Below are 10,246 nucleotides of genomic sequence, written 5' to 3'. Positions count from 1 at the left end.
CAGGAATGACCAGTGGTCACCGTTGCTGGGGCTTAGGGCTCAAGGACACGGGGAAGGCAAGCAGGAGTCATGGCCAGAGGACCTAAGGGCCATGCCTGGGACGTGTGTGCCTGCTGGGGGGAAAATGGGGATCTCTCCTGAGTCAGCCAACCCACTGTGCCAGGCGATGACCAGAACACCCCTGTAAGGGCAGTGCTGATGGTCTCCATTTGACAGATGGGGAAACTGAGGTCCATGGAAGTTAGAGACACAGCAAGACAATTATACACTCTGTTCTGACTCTGGGTCTCGTATTCCCCCAGCAACCTCTAAGAGACCCTCTTCTTGCCTAGTTTGCAGTTCATTCAACTCACGAAAAGGAACAGAGAGCCTTCCACATCCCAGGCCTGGCTGTGGTGGTGGCCATGGCTGACCAGGGAGGGGACCAGCCCTGGAACAAGAGCCAGTACAGACACAGGGGGAAGAAATTGCCCTCTGTTGAGCTTAAGCCTGTTCTGCATACAAGGGAAGAGCTAGCAGCCGTCCAGTAGGACAGAGGGAACCGTCTTCAGCCCCTACGGGTGGACCTGTAGGTGGGAGGCCCTAGGCTGCAGCCCTGATGCTGAGACTGTGGCCTTGGACGAGCTGCTTGCCCCCCTGACAGGGCAGGGGCAAGTGGGCTGAGGCAATCCCTCTGGTGCTGTCTGACTCTGACCATCGGCTCACTGAGCTGGGCCTCCGATAAGGCCTCCCCTCCATCCACCGCCTGGACCCCGACCACCCCCCCTTCCCTCCTCCTGGATGGGCCCCTGTCTCGGGTGGGGAGGGAAGAACGTGGACAAGAGGCTGGGGCACAGGAGACCCTGGGAAGGGGTCCTGCTAGCCCTGTGTGGGGAGCTTGGTGGCGTTCTTGAAGCGTGGATCGCAGGGAGGTCATCAAAATGTGTGCCTCAGTTTCCAAGTCTGTAAAGTGGGAGTGATACTCAGTGAGACTCAGTGAGCTCCGTGTGGTCCTCAGCCCCCAGCGAGGTCCCAGCAAGGGTTGGTGCTTTTGATCCTTTAAGAGCTGAAGTTTACAGTTGTCAAGACGTGGCTACTTGGGGTATAGGGCCAGAGACAGCTGGAGTGAGTGTGTGTGTGTATGGGGGGCAGATCTGAACACCAAGGGCAGCAGTAGGGAGGACGGGTAGATGGCTGCAGCCCCCAGTCCACATAGCACCCACCCACCAGCTTCTGCTGTCCAGGAGCTCTCAGAAAAGCCTAGAAGACAGGACCCCAACCCCAAAGCACCCTGATCATCACTCTCTCATCGCTGCCCCCGAACTCCTTCTCGACGTGTGCTCAGCATCCAACCTGCATTCTCTGCCTCTGTCGCTGGGGATCTGTGAGTTGGGCTTTTAGGTCCCTTGTATGGATGAAAAGCTGGGGCCCAGCCCGGAGGTGGGGGGCTGGCTCTCAGCCCCAGGTGCTGTGCCGCCATCTCCCCTCGGCCACCACTCCATCCTGCCGGGAGCACGGGCAGAGTGGGTTTCTCGTCTCCACTTTCAGATGAAGAAATCCAGGCTCAGAGATGAAACCAAAGCCTGGGCTGGAAATCCAGGCTCAGAGATGAAACCAAAGCCTAGACTAGAATGGGGTCTTGTGACTCCTTGCTCTGTGCTCAGGAACCACGCCCGTGGCTATGGCTCGCTGATCAGTCCTCTTAGTGACAGGGTCCGAGTGGGGAGCTGGAGGCCCTGGGTAGGGAGAAAAGGGTGGATAATGGTGGAGGTTTCACACAGGGCAGATGGAGGCATTATTCACGGAGATGGGGAGGCAGGTGGGACTAAGCTATTAATGGTATTTACAAGGATGCTTCTCGAACTTGCAAGGCCTCAAAGATTGACTGTGGTCGAAAGTGTCAAAACTCTGGAGTCCTGGATGGCTGCTCAACCAGCTCAGTAGGCCCAGGGGAGCCGCCACTGGTTTTTGCAGCAGCGCCCGGGCATCCTAAGGACCAGGCCTGACCGGGTACCACTGAGATGGCGGGACCCTTGGAGATTAAGCTGGTGGTATGCTTTCCAGTTTTATGAGACCAGGGGTACGCTCTGAGGGTTGAAAGAGGAGACGTGGGGAAAAGGGAGAATATCTGGGGACACCTTGAAGGGAGGAAGCATATCTAGAGGGACATTCCAGAGCATGGGCTTTTGGGGTGTCAGGCCAACCATACTCTTAATGAAGAGGCAGCAGCATGTGTTCCCTTACAAGAATCATGGCACCCGAGCCCTGTGGCTGGCCCACCTGATGAATGAGTGTGGCCCCTAGGAGTGGCTCACGCCTCCAGCTGGAAGCAAGTTTGGTGTCAAGTCCAACCTCCTCATTTTCAAGATTTGCAAATGAGCGCTATGAAGGCAAGTGGCTTGTCTGATGTCACGGTGATGACTAGCTCTCTGCGTAAGCGCGTTATTTTGCCCCAGGAGCACGATCTGAGTCCCAGCTCTCTCAGAATATTCCTCCGCCCTTAGACCACTTCCTTCCTCCTGCCCCTTTCAGCCCTGGGCGGGCTCAGGGCACACGGCCCTTCTCTCCACTCTAAGACTCGATGCAGGATCATGGGAGGGGCAGGGCAGGACCCCTCCCTTCCCGTCCTTTGGGCCTGGGCTCTCGTTTCCTCCCTCTCCCCGCTTATACCACCACCAAGGCCGAGCAGAGCCAAGGCCCATATGCCCCAAGCCTGGACTTGCTTCCAGATTAGGGGGATGAGATGAGCAGATTTTATCACATCCCCTGGAAAGCCCAGTATTCACATTTGAGAGGCCCAGTTCCTTCTCTGATTCTGTCTCTCTTCCCCCGCCCCCCCAACCCCAGCCCCGCCATGATGGAAGGAAGAGGGGTAGGAGAGCTGGGAGGTTATCGGGATGTCATGGCTGGAGGAGATACCAGAGTCTCTCTAGTTCCATGGTTTTGGAAACCATGTGCGTGTAAGAATCTTCAAAGTGCCAGTTAAAGTACAAGTGCCTGGGGCTGGGCGTGGAAGGTCTCCCCAGGAATTCAGGCTCAGGGCCCCAACATTAGTTTGTTTTCTTCTGCAAGCCCTCTAAGCTTCCCTGTCAGATTTTCAACACATTCGTCTGTGCTAGGGAAAAAATCTACCTCCAACACGTGAGCCGTCCTTGTCGATAGGGACTGAGTTAACCATCTATCGCCACATCTCTAGAAACAGGAAGGGGCTTGGCACACAGCCGCACTGTTAGCATCCATGGAACAAGTGAGTGGATGGGCTATGAAAATCACTGTCATTGTCAACCTGACTCAGGGGTGTAAGATACAAGTCTCCCCTTCAAGCATCATCATCACCACCATCACCATCACCATCATCATCATCAGTATTTCTTTCTCCTACGTGATAATCCAGAAGTGTTCACTGACTCCCTCTATGTGTTCTGGGAAGCTGGCCAGGATGTGGAAACCTTGAGATCTTCTGAAGACCAACTCAGCACTGAGCCCAGCACAGCCCACCCATTACTCTGCCCCCCTCTTGCCCACCTGGTACTGAGCCTGGGGTCTTTACCCTTTATTCTTTAAGCCTCCCAAGAGGATTAGCACCCAAGAAGTGAGTACTAACATTATGCCATTTTACAGATGAAGAAACTGGCTCAGAGAGGCTGGGTTACTTGTCTGAGGGTGCACAGCTTGCAAGGAGAGGAGCTCAGTATTTTCCCTCTCCCACCTATTACGACCGTTCTATGTACACTTGTGTCTTTCGAGGACAACACTGTCTAGTAAAACATAATGTGAGCTCTGGATGGAATTTTACATTTTCTAGCAGCCACACTAAAACGTAAAGGTGAAATTTATTTTAATGATATATTTTGTTTAGCCCAATATATTGAAAGTATTATCATTTCAACATGGAGTCAACAGAAAAAAATTATAATGAGAATTTTATGGTCTTGTATTCACACTAAGTCTTTGAAATCCAGTGTGTATTTTAGCCTTTCAGCTCAGCTGGGACCAGCCACATCTCAGCTGCCCAGCGGCCTCATGTAACAAGTGGCTACTGGTTGGGCAGTGCAGGTCTGGACTATAATAAGCCTGCCTTGTAGGTGTGTGGTTTTCAAGGGAGCTGATGTACGCAGATGCAGGGGATACAGTGCCCAGGACACAGTGAGCGCTGGATCAGTGTTAGCCCTCATCGTCATCCATGTTACTGGGACAGAGTGTGCTCCACAGGAGTTGCTGAATGAATGAACAATGTGCTGAAGCCTCGCCCGCAGACGTCTGCAGTGTTATACGGTTCTCTTGTGGGCCTTCCTACCCTGCTTTACTTCCTGGGTTGTGGTTGGCATCCCTCCCAGCTCCTCCCATGATCCCACCCTGGACCACTGCTGGCTCACCTCCCTGCTCCCATATGTAACCTACAGTGTGTGTAGCAGCCCCTTCCCACCGCTCAGAGAGATGGCAAAGTTTCCTGGGAGGAATTCCAGGGTTTCTATTTGTACAAAGACAGCCTCCTGGCGTTTGGCTGCTTTGCAGGCGTGGGGCAGGGACCTTTCCTGAAACCTGGGGAGGTGATGCCGCTGACACCCTGGAGGTACTGCCCAGCCCAAGGTCAGGATCGGGTCTCCCAAGGAGCACCGTTCCCGTGCCCGTTCCAGAGGGTGAGCCCTCACCAAGGGCCGTGCCCAGGTGGAAATTGCCAGTCCGAGCCGCGCTCTCGCCAGCATCCTGGACAAGCAGTGGGCGGGAGGGGCCCAGAGCTGGGGGCAGAGTGTCCAATCTGACGGAAGAGGCTCTGAGCAGGGAGCTGGTGGGTGTGGGGTTTGAAATGCTAGCTCAGATCCCAGCTATACACAGGAAGTGTAAAGAAGCCATATCGTTTATGCTCCTGCAATCTTTTAAAAGGGATGTGCCACTTACCCGGGGCCACGTGATTCTGTAGTTGGTCTGAGGGGCTGAAAGTGGGTTTGCATTTCACACTCAGCCCACGTATCCTCAAGCACACACACACACACACCATGGGGCTTTATACTTTCAGACAAGCCACAGTCACTTACACGTGCATGCTTTTACCCCTGTGCACACCAACACACATTTCTATGCGAGAAGGTATATGGGTCTCAGCTGTGTATAGACAACCAGAGACCTAATGTGTGCCCCGGAATTTATCAGCACAGCGTTCATGTACCTGGTCATATGCTTCTGAGAGGCTTCCCTCAAGCAGCCCTGTGTTCACCCCTTGGCAACGGGGAACTTGATGGGGCTCAGGTTGTCAGCCCCGATTAACAAGAGAGGACGGGAAGGTCCGAGTGGTTAAGGGACTTGCTGGAGCTGGCTCAGCCAGTGGCAGAACTTGCACCTGGCCTCTCTTTCCTGGATGACATCACCTCTGCCACCTCTCATGCCAACGTATGAGTGGCTGTCACTTGCCTCGCCGGCCTGTAAGCTCAGTAGGGTCACAGACTTTTTGCTTCTCATATTTGCACAAGTACATGGACCAGGGAGGCAAGAGGCTGTATTGTTGAGAGCTGACCTAGGTTCAAAGGTCAGCTCCACAGATTACTAGCTGTGTGACCTTGGGCAAATTACTTAACCTCTCTGAGCTTTAGTTTTTATCTACAAAGGAAGATGATTACATCTGCTTAATAGTATTGCTATGAGAATTTAGGAGATACTTAATAAATAATCATAAATGTCATGTGGATGAACTGAGGAAGGTCTTACGTATATAAATATATAGGCTTTGGCACAGTGCTTGGCAACCCCCGCCCCCCGCAAATGTAGACCCTCTCTCTTAGCACAAGGGAGGTACTCACTACATGTAGAAGGAAGAAAAGAACAAAGAGATGGAAAAACAAGGTCTGTCTGTAGCTCACCTTTATCATATGTTACATTCCTGAGTACACTTGGCTACGTTTCTGAGCTCACTGCCCTGTCCCGCTCTTGGATTTATCTCTTCCTGGGTTGGCCTCTTCCTCCTTCAATTACGGAACTTTTCGATAATGTTTTACTATCCAACAGGGCAAGTCCCCCCTCACAATTCGACTTCCTAGAAGTTTTCTTGGCAATTCTCATGAACCTTTTCTTCCATATGGACACATCTATCATCATTTTTTTCCATTAAAAGCTCAGTGGGACCTTGAATGGACTCACATTCCCTTTATGTATGAGTTTGGGGAAGATGACCACAGATGGAACTTGGCTCTGAAGGAAAGTGCAGGTTGACCTTTGTCTCCCAGCCCTCACTGGGGGGTTGAGGCTCTATCCGGGGAGCTCCTGAATCAGATAACAGTGTTGCAGGGGGGAAGTGTGGGTCCCCACAGAAGGTCCCCGGGCAGGGGCACAGAAGAGAGGTACCTTGTCTCCTCCCAGAAACCTTCCCTCCATCCTGCTGCCTGGGTCTGTCTGGACTCCCAGCTCCTGTGCTGTGCGTCCCCTCGGCTGAGCCTGTGGACCTGTACCCCCTCTTCCCTAGTGCAGGTTGCTCTGAGGAGGCACCTGGGGTTCCCGTGTACTTGGACCCCCACATACATCTCTCCTTCTCACTCAGACCTCACTACCCTGCCCCTCTCACCTCTTCTCCATCCACCCCCTGTCCTCCCAGACATTGCAACCCTGAAATAAAGGCTGATATGGCATCTTCTGGGTGCTCCAGTTTTCAGGAAAGCTATGGAAGAGAGAGTGAGATTTGGCAGGAAACGATCTGAGTTTGAGCCCTCCCACTTATTAATTGTGAGACCCTGGGCAAGTCCCTTATTTGCCCTGTCTCCATTTCTTTCATTTGTAAAGTGGAATTAATATCCCTTTTAAAAAAAAACTTTTTATTTTATATTGAAGCATACTTGATTAACAATGTTGTGTTAGTTTCAGGTGTACAACAAAGTGATTCGGTTATACGTATAACGTATCTATTCTTTTTCAAATCCTTTTCCCAGTTAGCTTGTTACAGAATATTGAGCAGAGTTCCCTGTGCTACACAGTAGGTCCTTGTTGGTTGTCCATTTTAAATATAGCAGTGTGTACATGTCAACCCCAAACTCCAAACTCCCTAAAAGTTCCCTGACCAGGGATGGAACCCGTGCCCCCTGAATTGGGAGGACAGAGTCTTAACCAATGGACTGCCAGGGAAGTCCCTTCTTTTTTTTTTTTTTTTTTTGGTAGGATGGTTCAGCACCAACTACAGTCAGAAGCCGCACAAGTTATGGAGGATATAACAGCAAGTCACCCAGATGCCCTCCCTGATCTCATTAATGCACAGTACCGTGCTTGGAGGAATATACATCACCCAGCGCCTATGAGCAACTGGCCTGTGGTCAGCCGTCAGCTCTCAGCCTCAGATCTGGTTGATCCAGAACCAGCGTCTTTGAGCCCATGGGCAAGTAGCTTACCCCCAAGCCTCAGCTTCCTCATCTAAGAATGGGGCACATCAATCCCCAAGAAAGCTGTCCATGGGTAATAAACTCCCTCTTGCCATCCTCCCTCGTTCCCTTGGCCTTACTGCTGGCAGCAGGCCCTGGCCCAGGCTGTGGGATCTTAGATTCAGAAGCTCTTCACAGCTGCCCACCTCCTGCCCGCCCCGTGCCTGCTCCAAGCCTCGAGCCAGCCGCCTGGCTCTGTGCTGCCACGTGTCTTACTCCCTGGCTTCTCGGAGGTGCAGACCTTCCTCCCTTCCCCTCCGTGTGCCTTGGGATGGAGGTGGGAGAGAGAGAACCCTTGGGGTAACCCTGAAACAGCGGGCTTCCTCTGCAGACCCGAACGTACATGCTTCATAAACTGTAGAGGGCTGTGCAAGTCCAAGGCGGCCGCATTTGGGGTTAGAGAATCAGCACAAGCACTGTTTGCGCAAAGTAAGCGCTTTTGTTGAGAGCTGATATCTTCCCTCCCAACTTTTCTTGGCCTTTTCTAACTCCCCCACCCCCATCCCCTGCCTTGTAGCATCTCCGACACTTGGAAACTCATTTTCCAAACTCAAAGACTAGAAGTCTAACAGTAGTTTTCCTTACTTTATGCTGCTCAGAGAGGGTGAGTGACTAGCCCAAGGTCGCACAGGCAGTCTGGGCAGACCTACGTCTGGAGTCCAGGCTCCCTGACTCTGTTCCTTTGAGTGTCCCTTTCCGCTGCATTTCAGGTGGGAATAAAAGGTGTGGAAGTCCTGTTCGTTTTGTTTCCCCAGGTGCTGGCTCTGCTCCTCCCCTTGCCGGGATCAGCTGTCTCCAGCAGCCCTACTCCTCACCCTGGGCCTCGCCCTTGCTCCTCAGTGGACACCTCCCTGCCCCCTAACATTCCAGCCCTTCTCATCCTGCCCACCCATGCAGCAGGACCGGTGGAGATGGGAGCTGGGACCCCTCTCCGTGCCCCTCCGGGCAGGACTCACCATGGCCGGGGTGCTGCCCACTGCTCCTACTGCTGTCACTGCCACCAGCGCCCACGGCAGGAACCACCTCATGCCTGGAGGTCAGTGGCCAAGGCATCTACGGAGCAGGCCAGATGATCCGGCCACCTCTCGGGGGAGCTGGGCCGAGACTGACCTGGCCCATCAGGAGTGCCAGATATGCCTCTTCCCGCAGCCCTGAGGGGGTTTTATTAAAGCAAGATCTGACGTCAGGGTTAAGGACAAACCCTGCATTTTCCTCTGAAAAAACTTTTCCTGCCTCTCTCTCTCTCTCTCTTTTTTTTTTTTTTTCTTTCTTCCCTCTGTCCCCACCTCCAGCCCAAGCTTGGCCAGCCTCCCCGGCTCTGACAGCTCTTAAAGGGAAAGTTACAGGGCTATGATTTCACATCAGGGCGGTAAATTCTCACAGAAGGAGCTGGGGTCATCCTGCCTAGGCGTTTCTCAAAGGTGGGGCGGGGGAGATGGTGGGAGGGTACCAGGCGGAGGTGGAGATACAGTTACAGGGGCCGGGGCTGGCAGGGGCTTTGAAAGCGCTCCCAGTGGAGAAAATAAACTCCCTTCCCTTCCCTCCCGGCTGTTCCTACTCCTGGTTTGCACTTGTCATCTTTCACTCCTCTCCCCCTGGCTGCGAGCAAAGGAGGGTGGCTTTAGTCCACTGATCATGAAATGGTATGAATTCACAAATGAGCTCAGGGCTGGGGCCCTGGCTACCATCATCACCTCCTCTACGAATTAAAGCTCTGGTTTCCCATCTACAGGCGTTCCCGGCCCTGCTTTTAGCCTGAAGCCCTTGGGTACTGGAGCTGTCTCCCCATGTCTGGGTGCCTGTTACCCCTGGTAGGTTGGGGTGCCTGGCCTTCACCCCTTGCTGGACACTTGCCACACTGGTGAGGGGTCTCCTTTGGAGCCTGGTCTGCCCTCGTCCAGCCCCCTCATCCCCACGTGGACCTCAGCCACAGCCTCCTGACTGGTCCCCCAGCCTCCTGTTCATTACCGTCCACACTTCTCAGGGCCACCAGAACAATCCTTGGCAAATGGAACCAAGGTGATGGCGGTCTCCTGGCTCCAGCCTCCCAAAGCCTGCCCATTGACTTAGCATGACATTCCCAGTCCTTGCGTGGCCTCCAGGCCAGCAGCCTCCCTCATCTCTTCTTCCATTCTCCCTCCCCTGCACTACACTCGGCCTCGGTGGACTCCTTGCTGTTCCTCTCACACCCCAGCAAATTCTCATCTCTGGACCTCAGTGGGAACTCTCTCCCCTGTGGTTTTCATAACAATTACACCATCTCTTCCCTTTTACTGTAACATATACAAGGGGATGCTGAACCATGTGTGGCTGCTTGGAGGTGGTAGCAGGCTTGTGCCTGTGGAGGGAGATTATGACCATAGACACAACCTTCATAAGAGGTGACTCTGATGATCTCTTCATTCATTGACTTAGGGGTGGGCCTCTCACCCAATTCTGGCCAATGAGACAGAAAGAGGACTCTGCTGGGGGCTCCTAGAAAGGACTCCATTCCTCAGGAGGAGAAAAATCTTCTCTATGCATTCTCTTTTTTCCTTGAGTTCAAAGTTGATGGCTGGAGCTGCAGCAGTCATTTTGTGCATATAAGGCACAAGCTGGAGGATGATAAGCCAACATGATGAGGATGGTAGAGCAGGAGGGAAAGAACCTGGGTCCTTGGAACTTAAGGTGTTACTGAATTAAACCTGGACCTTCAGACTTCCCACTGTATGAATTAATTTGATGACTTATTGCTTAAGCCATAGATTAAGAGTAATTTGCTCATATAATCCTAATTAATATATGGGATTTGTAGAAATCATGTATGTAAAGTGGCAGTGGGGTATCTGTCACAAAGAAACTGCCCAATAAACATCAATCCTCATTTTCTT

At 52.7% G+C, this 10,246-nt stretch overlaps 1 protein-coding gene across 2 annotated transcripts in view; it reads right to left on the bottom strand.

The window, feature by feature from the left end:
• The window catches only part of CCN4 (cellular communication network factor 4), a 29,015-nt gene extending 20,550 nt beyond the window's left edge, over positions 1 to 8,465 (bottom strand). The window contains exon 1 of one of the 2 annotated variants that reach the window (XM_007447999.1): positions 8,333 to 8,465. In XM_007447999.1, the coding sequence (XP_007448061.1) occupies positions 8,333 to 8,404 (72 nt within the window). In that variant the 5' untranslated portion in view covers positions 8,405 to 8,465. The remainder of the gene's footprint in view (positions 1 to 8,332) is intronic. The other variant, XM_007447998.1, reaches the window with a different exon arrangement.
• Positions 8,466 to 10,246: the final 1,781 nt, after the last annotated feature.

This window comes from Lipotes vexillifer, unplaced genomic scaffold, assembly GCF_000442215.2.
Source record: "Lipotes vexillifer unplaced genomic scaffold, Lipotes_vexillifer_v1.1 scaffold796, whole genome shotgun sequence".
Classification (NCBI taxonomy): domain Eukaryota; kingdom Metazoa; phylum Chordata; class Mammalia; order Artiodactyla; family Lipotidae; genus Lipotes; species Lipotes vexillifer.
The sequence above is the reverse complement of the archived record's forward strand: the minus strand, read 5'-3'. Positions and strand labels throughout refer to the sequence as shown.